Source organism: Notothenia rossii (genome assembly GCF_949606895.1).
Source record: "Notothenia rossii genome assembly, chromosome: 5".
NCBI lineage: Eukaryota > Metazoa > Chordata > Actinopteri > Perciformes > Nototheniidae > Notothenia > Notothenia rossii.
The window spans coordinates 84,837,355-84,852,163 of NC_136903.1; the positions used below are offsets into that span (position 1 = coordinate 84,837,355).

The 14,809-nt window shown below is 41.7% G+C and overlaps 2 protein-coding genes across 2 annotated transcripts in view; one reads left to right on the forward strand and one right to left on the reverse strand.

Moving 5' to 3' along the window:
• The window catches only part of traip (TRAF-interacting protein), a 6,438-nt gene extending 1,084 nt beyond the window's left edge, over window positions 1–5,354 (reverse strand). The window contains exons 1-15 of the mRNA XM_079683830.1: window positions 5,164–5,354; window positions 4,431–4,542; window positions 4,284–4,341; window positions 4,107–4,193; window positions 3,924–3,963; window positions 3,714–3,841; window positions 3,529–3,623; window positions 3,217–3,330; window positions 3,013–3,100; window positions 1,739–1,828; window positions 1,563–1,651; window positions 1,334–1,486; window positions 718–763; window positions 533–637; window positions 379–429 (exon numbers count right to left, since the gene is read on the reverse strand). Of these exons, the coding sequence (XP_079539956.1) occupies window positions 379–429; window positions 533–637; window positions 718–763; window positions 1,334–1,486; window positions 1,563–1,651; window positions 1,739–1,828; window positions 3,013–3,100; window positions 3,217–3,330; window positions 3,529–3,623; window positions 3,714–3,841; window positions 3,924–3,963; window positions 4,107–4,193; window positions 4,284–4,341; window positions 4,431–4,528 (1,242 nt within the window). The 5' untranslated portion in view covers window positions 4,529–4,542; window positions 5,164–5,354. The remainder of the gene's footprint in view (window positions 1–378; window positions 430–532; window positions 638–717; window positions 764–1,333; window positions 1,487–1,562; window positions 1,652–1,738; window positions 1,829–3,012; window positions 3,101–3,216; window positions 3,331–3,528; window positions 3,624–3,713; window positions 3,842–3,923; window positions 3,964–4,106; window positions 4,194–4,283; window positions 4,342–4,430; window positions 4,543–5,163) is intronic.
• Window positions 5,355–5,578: 224 nt separating this feature from the next.
• On the forward strand, window positions 5,579–14,280 carry mon1a (MON1 secretory trafficking family member A). Its single transcript, XM_079683829.1, has 6 exons — window positions 5,579–5,743; window positions 6,960–7,111; window positions 9,026–9,400; window positions 9,950–10,715; window positions 10,819–10,966; window positions 12,393–14,280. Exons 2-6 carry the CDS (start codon window positions 6,988–6,990, stop codon window positions 12,531–12,533), a joined length of 1,554 nt encoding a protein of 517 aa, XP_079539955.1. The 5' UTR covers window positions 5,579–5,743; window positions 6,960–6,987; the 3' UTR covers window positions 12,534–14,280.
• The last annotated feature ends 529 nt before the right edge of the window (window positions 14,281–14,809 follow it).

Below are 14,809 nucleotides of genomic sequence, written 5' to 3' on the forward strand. Positions count from 1 at the left end.
CTAAGTGTCTCCCAGGCCGAGCTTAACATAACCGCACGGCCGTTATTCCAACAATAACTAAGGGATCGATGATTGGGATAAAACTCAACCACTTTTATTCGTATGAGAAAAATGTTGGCAACAATTGCTTTAGTTTTGTTTATGACAACTGTAGTCCAAAATGTGAAATCTGGTTTAATCTCCACCATCTCTTTTGGGAACAAATAGCTCTGTTCACTAGCTAGACGCCAGCTGTGTCTCTCTGCTAAGCCTAAACCTTTTAAAACAGTAGGTTTACAAGTCTAGACGAAGATGAACAGTTCAACAAACATTACACATAAAGGATAAATGAAGAAACACCTGACACATGTAATCCACAAGGCAGAAAGAAAAGGATACAGGTTGGATGAATTTAGTACGTCCTCCCAAACCATCATATCCACTTCTCATCTGAAACAAGAAACATTTACTTTAGTTAAACCAGCATAGGCACAAATTAAACATTTGAAAATGACATCCGTAAGTGCACGAGATGGTTTTTGTTGGTACGTACAACTCCCGGCTTCCTCTGAGGGTCCAACATGCTGCCGAAAATCTTCTTTCTGAAGAGGAGGGAGTTCTTGAAGAAAGGATCCATAGAAACATCCTCGTCTCGAGCCTGAAGTAAGAAAAGAGTATTTGTGAGACCTGTGCATCATTTTCAAAATGTACCTCGTTGAGTGGCTTTACAAAAGCTACCTTGCTGTGCGATGAACTTTTCTCGTTGGGCTTGGACACCGACGACCTGAAAAACAAAGCATTTTTTCACAACACATTTAAAAGGTCACCTATTATGCAAATTCTACTTCTCCATGTCTCTTCTACATCAACATGTGTCCCCTCTGTGGAAAGAGACTCTGAACGTTTCAGGAACAAAGATTCTCTCTCTTTTTGTCCATAAAAACCTGTCTGATCAGATTTTGGCCACTTTATGATGTCATAACGATTTTTTGGCTTGTGTAACCATTAGCAACCAAGGTAACCCTCCTCCACCTTATCACCTGAATCTCCTCCGAGAGCACCATTGTGTTCTTTTTAACCAAATATCTCTCAGAGGGGCGTGGGGAGGGGCTCCTTATTTTCATCTAAAGTAACAGACAGAGAATCAGCACTTTTGAAACAGAGGGGATTATGGGTAATGCTGCAATGATCTGTTTGGTGTTTGGAGCCAAACACTTCAGAGACATGTTTCGTATATATCTGAGACCTATAATAGGGGACCTTTAAGAGATTCCTGCTTCATTCCAAAATCACATTTTCCACAGAAACTCCCACAGTCACCTCAGAGCAGATCAACACAATTAATCACACTCACGCTGGAGGATCGAGCCGCATCTTCTTGCACTGGAACTGCGTTTTTTTGGCCTCATCATCGGGCGTGGTGATGTCATAGGTCATGTTGAGGTCAATGTCCATGCTGTCTGAAGGGTAGTGGAGGCGGGGCTGCTTCAGCTCCATCGGGGCCGGGCTGAAAAGACACCTCATCTGTAAATCACATGAAGTGAGTGCGAGTGGAGAGTTCAGTCTGAGGCTGGGCGTCTCACCTCTCAAAGATGAGGCGACTCAGCGCTTCGTTGGTCCGCGTCGGGGTGCTGAGAGTCCTCTGAAGAAACTCCACCTTCTTCTTCAGGCTCTGTGAACGGACATACATGCAGGAATCACCACCCAGGACTTTGTTTGGTTTTAAATGTAATGAATAATGTTGTTGGATGTTCCTTACAGAGATCTCCTTGTCAGCACTGGCCAGATCGTTCTGCAGAGACTTCATGTCCTCGTTTGTCTTATTCACCTCCATGGTGGACTTTTGTAACTACAAAGAGTTAAACAATCTTTGAATTAGAGTTTACAGGTTTAAAAAATGGATTGTGTGTTAACTAACCAACTAACCGATGGCTGTACAGAATAGTCTGAATCTTTATTCGTAACGTTGACATTCAAATTCAAAATGTAACATTCACACTTTTTTTTTGCTGACTATTTGTTTTTGCTTTAAGGTCCCATGACATGGCCATTTCCACTGACCATAGTTCCATTGTTGAGGTCGACTAGAACAGATTTATATTGTGCAATTTTCCAAACTCACAGTGGTTTCTCATACAGCATCTCTGTATAGTATGTGTGTTCACTCTCTGTCCTAAATGGCTTGATAGAGCCCCTGCCCCCCCCTCCCTGTGAGCCCAGTGGACGTCTGTGAGACAGCGAGACACAGCTAAACCCAGCCCAAACACACACACACCCGCAGCCTGGCTGGGAGTTTGTGTGTGTGCTCTGGCTGAGTTCCGCGGTGTCTCGCCGACCCCACACCCGTGAGTCCCGCTCCTTGCAGTAGCGAGCCTTGCAACGTCCCGCCGAGTGTGTGTGTTTGTTTGTTTGTTTGTTTGTTTGTTTGTTTGTTTGTTTGTGTGTGTGTGTGTGTGTGTGTGTGGAAGTCTGCGGATTGGTCCAAACGTAACGGCTCCGCGGACGTTACGTTACGTCACTATACCCGAAATACGTCACTATACCCAAGAAGTAAACAATGGAAAAAGAGAAATGTCCAACGAGGCGTTCTGGGGCAGCACAGACAGGTCTCTTCTGTGTTAGAGTTTTACTCCCTACAGGGTGTACTTTGAGGGGTTGTGACTCTGCAGACCGTTTACAGGCAGAAAAAGCTACATAACACACAAGGGGACGGGTAATAACCAGAAAAGCATGACATGGGCCCTTTAAAACCACTAATATTAGCGTATTATTATTTCGACAGTTGGATTTCAGAATATTCAGAAGAATTAACTTTTTAAGAGATTTTTAATTTAACAAATATTCTGCCTTAATCCACATTGAGGATGCTTAATTTTAAACAATATTAATTTAATCAAATGAATAACTTTAGTTAAATAGAAGGCTGTTTTTTGTTGTTGTTGATGAGCACCTAAAATAATATGACATCAAACGTCAACAGAAGCTTAAAAAAAGGTAAACAAATATTCAGCCCTACTACCAATATAAAGTTACCTTGTGGTTTGAGGAGAGCACTTCCCTCTTCAGCTTCTCACACATGTCGTTTGAAGACTTCAGGCCTCCTTTCAGATTATCATACTCTCTGTAAAAAAGGAAGCAAGGAGAAGGAAGCAAGGAGAAGGAAGCAAGGAGATCAAAGCACCGCGAGTGAAGACAGGAACTGAAGATCTAAAACGATGTTAAAATGATCTTCCTTACTTTTTGAGCGAGATGCAGTAGATGGAGAGCTGCTCCACCGCCGCCTGGCTGACCCCCATATCTGTGATCATGGACTCCACCTCTGACCTCTGACCCTGCAGCAACACGTCCACGCTGGGGAAGAGCAGCAGCAAGAGAAAGTCTTATTTTACAATGAAGGATATTACGAAAAGTGGGCAAATTCTTTCCTTCTTTACTAATTATGATGTTGATAATATCTCTGTACGTGTCGAGATATATTGTTTGTATTGTGATTTATAACGTGTGACCTAACCAGAAGATGGCAGTGCTGTTGTGTGAGACTGCAGATACCTTTCATAGGTTTTCATTCTGGTCCTGAGTCTGCGGGCTTCCTCCTTTAAAGCCTGAGTTTCGTTGTGTTGTGTCTCCAGGTACGTCATCTGTTTCTGTCAAAAACAATAATACAAATAGAGCATTGCAGAGACAATAGGAGTGAGTATGAAATTGGTTTAAACAAGAGAGACCAGACAGCTTACTCTGAGGGTACAGCAGAGCATCTCCTTTTCCATAATCTCTTTCCGTACGCTGTCCAGGTCTCTGTTCTGCTTGTCCACCGTGTCCTTCAAACCGTCCAAAACCTTCTGTCTGTCCCGCCAGTCTCGCTCTGCAAAGTGATCAGACGGATGATGAACTACTGCTCTTAACAATGCAGCCTCACACACTAAACACGTCGTTATGTTTCTTACCTTTAGAGCTTATAAGCACCTTCATTTGATCAAGTTCATTCTAAGGAAGACAAAAGACCAAAATAAAAAATATGAGATGCAAAATAACATCCAGATGATGTCATGACAAGAAGGACAATCGGGTACAAGATTCTCTGAAGCCTTAACAATTTATCTGCACAAAAATGTGTCTAGGTTTGTTACCTGCAAACTTTCGGGGTCCACCGAGCCGCCCCCCTCCTCCCCACCAACGTCAAAGAAGAGCTTGTTGATGATGTGTCTGGTGCTGACCTACACATTAGTGAACAACAGTATCAGAAATGTATGTTGGTCCATGTAGCTGTCAGTGTTGTTTGATATTGATAGTGTAAAGTACTGTACCTGTTTTCGACATTGAGGACAGGTTTTTGTAGGGGCTGACTGAAACCACTGGAGGAGACTAAGCAAAGAGAGGAAAGGGAACAATTAGACATTTAAAGAAGTGTCAGAATCGAAATGCTGTATATTTGACTATCTGCATTAACGTACCATTCATAGTGGAAAGTGTGTCCGCAGTGGATGGCAGCAACATCCTTGGAGTGATCGAAGAAGTCGGAACAGATTGTGCAATATGCTCTGATAGGCATCTTGCTGTCACCTCCTGTTATGGATCAGAAATTAGGTTTATTTCCAGGTAGGTTCACACACATGAGGAATTTATCTTGGTGTGTATGGTGCATACATGAACAGAGTTAAAGAAGATACAGTGTAAGAAAACAAAACAAAAAAAACAAAACAAAACCTTTTATAACATTAAAATATAGAGAAATATTTACATGAATTAAAGATACACCAAAAAACTACGTACAGCATAATGACATAATACTCAGACTAATATAATAAAATATGTGCAGTATTGTTATGAAAAGTGGAAAGCTGTGTAGATATTAAGAGAGGTAGCTTTGTATACAAATGTGCAACATATTCGTAGGGTTTCGCAGCATTGACAATACTTAAATGAAATAAATAAAAACAAGATATTGTTGGCATAGTGACATTAACGTTACAGCAGCAGCTTTTAAAGACGTAAACAAAGTGTTAAGTTATCGTTAAGCATAACCGGGACCTTGTTTGGATAAAGCTGTAATCTTAATTTTAGCTATCATTAGCTAACAAAAACACGCTAAACACAACAAGGCCTGCATTCGTCAAAATTGTGCCACGCAAAAGCTAGTTAGCTCCTGATAACGTTAGCTGCAGTACCAACAATTGTCATACTTACTATCCAAAGACGTTAAATCAATGTGCTGTCCCTAAAATGAGAATAAAACATCCCTAATCCAGTGTGGAATAAGACATTTAGTCGAGTTAAATGTACGCTGTTGACTTTAGCTAACAGCAACACACAATTGCTATTCCGTTTCCGCGCTGTACGTTCAAACACAAGTCGCGCCCCTAATGCTGCGTTCAGGTGGTGCTCGTAAACTAGGGACACTTTTAATTCAATGTTGGGATTCTACGGCCACTTTTTGTAATTGAAAATATCATTTTGCATGCTTTAAATACGACTTCATTCGTTCAGGGTGACAAAAGCTTCCATATAACAGATATTCGTTGATAATAACTGGTTTTATTTGACTAAAATCGTCCTGTCTTCTACTCTAAAGCATTTACCTGGAAGAAAACTTCATTACCCACAATTCCTACTTCCGCAACCTAACGTTAACCGTTAGCAGGGCATGTCAACCAGCAAGAAGAACTACAGTCATGTTACTGCTTGTTATCTACTGTTAGTTGCAGTAAATGTGACAGGCGAGTCGTGGAGCATAACCAGCACATGCAGACAGTTCCGGGAATGAAAGGTAATACTTGTAAATGTTTCAAACGAGTCATGAGAGCTGCTAAAGCGAAGACAAGCAGTATAAACTAGGTGCTAAAGTTAGCGAGCATTTGGAGTTCTTCGTTAGCATAGCGTACACCTCTATACAGCTGGAACAATGTAAACACGAAGGAGACATGTTACAGGCAGAGGTGGGAGAGGTACTCAGATGTAGGAATACTCTGTGACAAGTACAAGTCCTGCTTTCAAAATTTTATTTTAGTAAAAGTACAAAAGTATTAGCATCAAGATATTCTCAAAGTACCAAAAGTAATAGTACTCATCATGCAAATTGTCCCATTTCAGAAAATCGTATGGTTTGAGTATAATTATTAATGCATTAATGTGTTAATCAAAGATGGTAAAGGTGCTGATGGTTTTAACGTCTTTTTCTACTGCACGGTCGTTTCTGAATGTTACTACAGGTGTGACTACATTTCACAATTTAATCCAAATATGCAATGTAACTAAAGGTATTCAATTAATGTAGTGGATCAAAAGTACACAGTTTAACTTTGAATTGTAGTGGGCTAGAAGTACAAAGTAGCACACAATTGAAATACTCAAGGAAAGTACAAGTTCCTCAAAATTGTTCAGGACTTTCCACCACTGGTTACAGGACTCTTTTATTTTGTCTTTGGATTTAGCAACACACCAGCTTGTAACTTTAGCAACGGAAGTGAAACTGAGCTATAGCTATAACATTGCTCGTAAAATATAAATGGTTAAAGTCAGACCATAACATCTCATCATAGTAGCACATCAGTGTTGGCAGAAGTACTCAAATCCTTTACTTAAGTACAAGTACAAATACTATGGTCTTAAAATACTTCACTACGAGTAAAAGTCCTGATTTCAAAATGTTACTCAAGTAAAAGTACGAGCATCAAAATATACAAAAGCAGCACTAGTTCTGCACAATGACCTGTTTCAGAATAACATAAGGTAAAGATGTGTTATCTGCGTAATTTACTTCAAGTATCAAAAGTGAAAGTACTTCTGATGCAGAGTTGATATTTTCACACAATTACATTATTATGATTATTTCCTTATGCTGTTTTTGAACAAGTAAGAGCACTTTAGTCTTGTCAATGTGGACCAAATATCATAACCATAACTATATATATAAAGGTCACAACCAGCTTGATCATCAGCCATGTGTCATGCTTTGGTCTCATGGCTCTCTGTTTCTCTGCCAGGTGTGTGTCCCTAACACGAGCAGCAGTGATGGAAGGAGACTCCCAGAGTGCGTCGGCCTCCTGGGAGAACGGGACTCTGGCTCCTGGGGAACACCTTCGCTCCGACAGGGCGGACAGCCCCCTCCCGGGCCTGGTGGAGGGAACAGAACCAGGTGAGAGTGGTCTATATTCAGAATCAGAAACAGGTTTATTCCCAGGTAAGTTGACACGTACGAGGAATTTGACTTGGTGTCGTGGTGCATACATCAAAGTAAAACAAGAATTTAAAAAACACAGATAACAAACTATTTTAAGAAGACTGTAATAACATTACAAAAAAATAAGATACAATTAAAAATAAAGCAGTATATGACATTGAAATAGAGTGTGATAAAATATGTGATGTAAGCAAACCAAACTCAGTCACACAGACCTGAAGTCAGCAGTGGAATATTATAAAGTACATTTAAGTCCTTTACTTATGTAGGCTACAGTTATGAGGAAGTTGTGTTGTCGTTTGGCATTGATGTCCATGTACATGTCATTTTATTTGAGTTATTCCATCTTGTGGTAAGACCCCCATGGGATGATATTATAAAACACAAAAATGTTTACAGTACACGAGTAAACTATTTACAGTACACCTGTGTCCCTTATACAAAGCAACTACTAAGGATAAGGAGAGATCCACCGTCCTGAATGCTAAGTGATAACTCTTATGCACAGCAGAGTTTCATTGGTTCAAGTTATTTGTTAGTTCCTCTCTTGCATCCAGACAAAAAAGCTTCAAAATAGGAGCAGAGCATATTCGCAGCAGAATACGCTGTGGAAGTAAACACTTGATACTTTATTGTACCATGTCAAAAAGTGAAGTTCTCCATTTTACGCGTGCAATCTAATGGGAAGGACTCACACTGAGCATTGTGTGTGTGTGAGTGATGAAGCATGAGTTTGCACATCCTGTTTGTGCAAAGAAATATTAAAAATATCTTTATCTGGAAGAAGATCAGGGGAGTAAGAGAGAGGGGTTTGACGTTGCGATTATATCATTAAATCATTACATGTCACTTGTTAGACGCTTTTATCCAAAGCGACTTACATACTCAGTACTGTGGAGCTACTAAATGCATCCTTTATTTGGGTCTCTGTGACACTAGATTGTTAGTTCTGTAATAATCTTTTTAACTATATGTGACAGAACAAGTTAAATGCATTAGGGAAACCATGCCAACAGTCATAAGACAGCAACAGGGTCATTTACAATGTTAATGCAGAGATCTCCTACAGAAGAAAACTGTCCTGGTAAAAGCATGTCACATCCAGCTTGAACAAATCCAACTCTGGACAGATGTGACGTAACCTTTCCGGGATTAGCTCTTCTGAGTCTTGACATAAACATGACATTTTTGCATTTTTGTGTCGCGATCATTCATTATCAGTCTATTCTTCTCCTTCTTTCTCTTCCCTAAGTTGACATTAAACATGACGGGAGGTTATTCTGTCTGACAACCTAAAGAAGGACCATTCATGTGTTTTTGTCAATTATAACGCATTCATTAATATCACATTTAATCTAGGCTTTTTCTCAGGCTGTTGCTAATATCAGTCAGTGTGCCAAAACAACATGTTTCCTTCTGGGAAAGGTTTGTCTGTTTGTTTGAGTGAACGAATAAACATTGCATAATATCAGCATTTAAGAGAATATTTCAGAATCACTTTCCAGCTTTTTCAGCTGCCTTTTTTGGCCAAAATCAGCCCGATTTGGGAATGTGTCATTGGAGTATAAGACAGTCCTGGATAGTTCTCATCAGAAATCTTGTGAGCAAAGTGGTTGTGTGTTGCTCTAAAGAGGTGGGGGAACTATCCAGACGTACATTTGCCAAATCAAACAGTCATTCTCTACCCTTTAAGTCTCTTGTTAACCAAAAAAATATTTTCTTATTAAATTTTTTTTCCAGAAAAGTCAAAATCAAACGTGTTGAAGTTTGTTTTTACAACTATGTTAAAAAAACACCATGTGCACTAAAGGATTATTCTGTATATCTCTGCTTAACACTTGACCATCGTGTTCACTTTCATCACCACAGGTGCTGGTCAGAAGAGTGCGATGTTCGTCCATGCTCAGTCCTTCGAGGATCTGACCGCTGAGGCCGAGGAGGAAGTTCGGAGGGAGGCCCAAATCAACAAATCAGGAGATAGTGAAGAGGAGCTGAAGGTGCTGGTGGGAGAGAAGGAGCCACACAGCAGCGACAGGACGTCAGAGAGTAGGACTAAGGAGGAAGACGTGACCAGCGAGGCGTGGAGGAGCCACAGGAAACACGTGTTCGTGTTGAGCGACGCTGGAAAGCCGATCTACACTCGCTACGGCACGGAGGAGGCTCTGTCCAGCACCATGGGGGTGATGATGGCCCTGGTGTCTGTCGTTGAGGCCGAGAAGAACATCATCCGCTCCATCCAAGCAGGTCAGACTGTACTTTGGTTTCATGCTATTAGGGAAAGGGGATATTTTCATGTGATATCCATTTAGTGAATTGAGTAGACATCCTCTGGGATTTTGAATATCTCAATTTGGTATACATTTTTTTTCTCCTGGTTTTAGGGTGTAATTAAATCGGCCCCGGAACATTTATTTAATTTTTTCATTTTTGGGCCAGTTTAGCCTCTATTAGTGATATCCATTTGAAATGGAGATACAGGGTTTCTAGTTCTACCATGTGTTAACTGCCAAGGGGCTGATATGAGTTATTGTTTCTAATAACAGTGAAGCTTTCAACTGAGAGCAGAAAACACCTTTATTTTTTCCATTGTCCAATAAGATTGAAAGGCATGTCTTTTGTGGTGACATTATTTTTCATAAATCTCGCCCCTTTGGATGTTTCATCCCCTCTTTCTCCCCTTTTCAAAGCTATCTCTCTAATAAAGGCTAAACAAGCCCAAAATAAGTCGAAAAAACGGTGTGAAAAGTGTGTTTTATGAACAATATTGAATCAATATTCTGCATATTCTCTCAGATGGCTGTAAAGTGGTGTTCCTCACCAAGAGCCCTCTGGTGCTGGTGGGCGTGTCCCGCACCTGTCAGTCGGACAAGGAGCTGCTGCGGGAGCTGCAGTACATCTACTACCAGATCGTCAGCCTGCTCACCCTCACCCAGCTCAACAACATCTTCAAGAACAAGCAGAACTACGACCTGCGCCGCCTGCTGGCCGGCTCCGAGTACCTGACGGACAACCTGCTGACCCGCCTGGAGCGAGACCCCGGCCTGCTGCTCAGCGCCGTCACCTGCCTGCCTCTGGCCAGCTCCACCCGGGACACCGTGTCCTCCAGCCTGCAGGCCGCCAAGTCCAAGAACCTGGTGTTCTCCATCCTGCTGGCAGGGGACCGCCTGGTCACTCTGCTGAGGAAGAAGGACCAGTTCCTGCACCACATAGACTTGCACCTGGTGTTCAACCTCGTCGGCTCCTCTTCCTCGTTTCGTGAAGGCGAGGGCTGGACGCCGATCTGTTTGCCAAAGTTCAACACCGCAGGATTTTTCCACGCTCACATCTCTTACCTGGAGCCCGCGTCCGAGCTCTGCCTCATCCTGGTCTCCACCGACCGAGAGGACTTTTTCAACATGTCCGAATGCAAGCAGCGCTTCATGGAGAGGCTGAGCAAGCGCAGCGCCTACCCGGCTCTGAAGGAGGCTCTGAAGTCTCCCACCTACTCTGTGGAGCAGGTGGGAATCCCGGAGCTCAGGCACTTCCTGTACAAATCAAAGAGCTCAGGGCTGTACACCAGGTGGGCGGGACGTCTGAGCAAACATTTTCATGTGTTTAATTAATGTCACAATCATGCAAAAACCTCTGATAACCACCCTCCTCCCTCTTTATGTCCTCTCCAGTCCAGAGTTCCCTGATGTGTATAAGTCTGACTGTGAGCAGGAGAGGGTGATGGGGTTGTACCAGGACCTCCACAGCAGCTTGCACCACCCAACCAGACCTCTCCGCTACGTCTACCGCTGTGGGGACACTGAAAACCTGCTGGCGTGGGTAAGCCTGGGAGATCAGATGATTGTAGTCTTTAACAGGATTTCATAACTGCTGTGGGCTCAGATTTCACAATAGATCGTCAGACATGAAATTAGGAAATGCCTCAGAGCAGAGCGGGACAACATTGTGAATATTCGTGGCTGAAATATTATAATTGATGCTTTAGAAAATGCATCAAACAATGTCATATTTTATTTACTTCTCATCCAAACTGTCAATAATGATGTCATTGCTGCATTACTAAATATGTAGAGAATGTATCTAGACGGAGACTTTAACACTACATTTTAATATGAATCAAGACATCAAACATAAGCCAAGACATTTTAATCCGGCATACTTTTGTCAGGTATGAATTATTGTATAAATACAAACTTATATATAATATTGTCTGACTTTCTTTAGTTATTGTTCATTAAAATATAAAGAGGACCATCTCTTTGGAAAAACACGATTTAATAACTATGTTTTATAACCCTTCATGGATTTCATCAACACATATGTACTTTTTATCTTTTTATCTTTTTTAAGTATTATCTAATAGAAGTAGTAATACAAATAATAGTCATCTTGTTATATATGTGCGCAAATAAATAAAATCAAAATTAAATAAAATAATTTAGAAAGTCAGTTTGGCCCTTTGCATTTCAGATATCAAACCGAGCAAAATCACTCATAACTAGGGATGGGTATCGCTAAGGTCTGTTGGCGACACTAAAACTGCAATATAATGTTTGTGTAGCAATAATACATTTTTAAATGTCTCCAGTACCGATAAAAAGACCGATAACGTCGGAGCTTAACGGTACCACGGTCTTTAATAATTCAGCCCCGGGGCCCGTTTAAAGGTGGGGTAGGTAATTTTGGAGAAACCAGCTCGAGTGCGCTAGAATTTGAAAATACACAGCCGGAAAAGATCTGCCACTTCCTTACAGAGCCCCTCCTCCAACACACACGAACGCGCACATGACCAATGAGGGCACGAGATAAGTTTGTGCACAGATGGAAGGCTGACAGGCAGGTAGGCCATCCAGTTATTTTAGCCGGGCCGGCTAAGATGATTGGTCGTGCTTTTTACAGCACTACGGCTTCCACAGATGTAATGTTTTTATGGATTTTTTGTCAAAGCACTTCATATATTCATTGCTATCAGGATGTTAAGAGCATTCCATGGAATATAACAAAAAGTGTATCTCGAGCCGGTTTCTCAAACGTACCCCACCTTTAATACCGGAGCTCGGTACACATCTCTACTCATATAGTATTGTGATACACATTTAAACAACCTTCTGCTTGTCTCCTCATTTAATATTGTTCTCTACTAATATTATTACTTGTTGTAACGCTGTAAGTGTCCCCGCTGTAGATCCTCCCCGCTGTAGGACGAATAAAGGATTTGTGATTCCTCTCCCTCTGTTTCCTGCAGGTGACGAGCGGCTTCGAGCTCTACCTCTGCCTCAGTCCTCTGGGGACGAAGGCCCTGGCCGTCGCTGCTGTCACCAAACTGCTAAAGTGGATCAGGAAGGAGGAGGATCGCCTCTTCATCCTGAGTCCTCTCACATACTGAGTCCCCTCACATCCTTAGTCCTCTTCATCCCGAGTCCTCTTCATCCCGAGTCCTCTCACATCCCGAGTCCTCTCACATCCTTAGTCCTCTCACATCCTTAGTCCTCTCACATCCTTAGTCCTCTTCATCCCGAGTCCTCTCACATCCCGAGTCCTCTCACATCCCGAGTCCTCTCACATCCCGAGTCCTCTCACATCCTTAGTCCTCTCACATCCTTAGTCCTCTCACATCCCGAGTCCTCTCACATTCCGAGTCCTCTCACATCCTTAGTCCTCTTCTTCCTGAGTCCTCTCACATCCTTATTCCTCTCACATCCTTAGTCCTCTCACATCCTTAATCCTCTCACATTCTTAGTCCTCTCACATCCTTAGTCCTCTCACATACCGAGTTCTCTCACATCCTTAGTCCTCTCACATCCTTAGTCCTCTCACATCCCGAGTCCTCTCACATCCCGAGTCCTCTCACATCCTTAGTCCTCTCACATCCTTAGTCCTCTCACATCCCGAGTCTTCTCGCATCCTTAGTCCTCTCACATCCTTAGTCCTCTCACATCCTTAGTCCTCTCACATCCTTAGTCCTCTCACATCCCGAGGCCTCTCACATCCCGAGTCCTCTCACATCCCGAGTCCTCTCACATCCCGAGTCCTCTCACATCCTTAGTCCTCTCCCATCCTTAGTCCTCTTCATCCTTAGTCCTCTCACATCCCGAGTCCTCTCACATCCCTAGTCCTCTCACATCCCGAGTCCTCTCACATCCCGAGTCCTCTCACATCCCGAGTCCTCTCACATCCTTAGTCCTCTCACATCCCGAGTCCTCTCACATCCTTAGTCTTCTCACATCCTTAGTCTTCTCACATCCTTAGTCCTCTCACATCCTTAGTCCTCTTTATCCTTAGTCCTCTCACATCCCGAGTCCTCTCACATCCCGAGTCCTCTCACATCCCGAGTCCTCTCACATCCCGAGTCCTCTCACATCCTGAGCCTGTCTGCAGACTCACCTCCTGAAACTAAAAGCATCACCCCTGAACAACTGCAGCTCGGTGTTAGCTACTGATTGACGGAGCTATGCTTTTCTCCGCCTTGCTTCTTGATTCTTTTAATCTAATCACAGACTCCTGATGATTGTGCAATGAAAGAAATCAATTTTATCTTGATTTGTTTTATAACTTAAAATGTAAAAAACCACGGATGAAAGCAGCATCATCAATGACCCAATGGTGGTGCTCAGTTCTTTAAAGTCAAGAATAACATTTCAATTGAAAAACTGGAGTTCCTGTGGACCCGCGGGGGATGTATTGTTATTATAGATAATAGAGTTAACCACATTCCTATTATCTTTTATCTTTTACGTGATGTCGTTTTTACCTCTATGCACCTTCTTTATGCAAAAGAAACTCCGAAGACAAACGTGTTTATGATTCTGTAAACTTTTTACTGCTGTCCTTTGTTTGCATTGTTATTGTCTTATCATGAAATCTAAATGTCCGTCTCTTTCAATGACCATGAGACATTTTTCTTGATTTACCATATTATCACATCTGTTAAGAACAGTATTGTATGATATGTTATGTTTGTGTCTAATCATTAAGGTTCGCTGTATTTCACAGGACCCCGTTGCCACATCCGCCTCCACTAATCACGCCTGAACTAGTGGTTATTGTGCAAAGCCAATTTAAGGGTGCTGCAGAATTACAGATGAATTAAATATGAATAATTATGGCTTGTAATAAAAAGGAGTATGATTCTTGCTGGGATGTGACCTTGGTGTTTTCTTACTTAAATGTGTTTTAATGCTTTATTTCATCATCTTCCAGGCAAATGTTTAACTTCAAGGTCCATTGATGTTTTTTGACTTTGTATACAAGTTCATTCAAATAATCGACGATAAAAAAAGACTTGATGTATTTAAAAGTGTACCATCACGAGTAGGTTATTTCAGGAGAACAACATAAGAGAAATATTACTTTGTTTCCTAAACAATTAGGAAACTGTACAATTAGAGCAGAATACAAATAGTGCCCGGATGTTTCTTAGTGAGGGATTACGCCTTAGAACAAGGGAAATATCTGAGAGCATTCTGGTGTGACAACGACATGGTGTAGTTTTGAAGATATCCCAAGTAATGACAGTATAGCATGTCGAAATACTTTGAAAAATCATAGTATATTTTGTCGAAATATTTTAGAAAAAAAACAACTGTGTTGTCTGTGATATTAGAACAAAACAACTGTGTTCCTTGAAACATCAACTCCAGAAGAGGCCAGGTCAGCAACAAT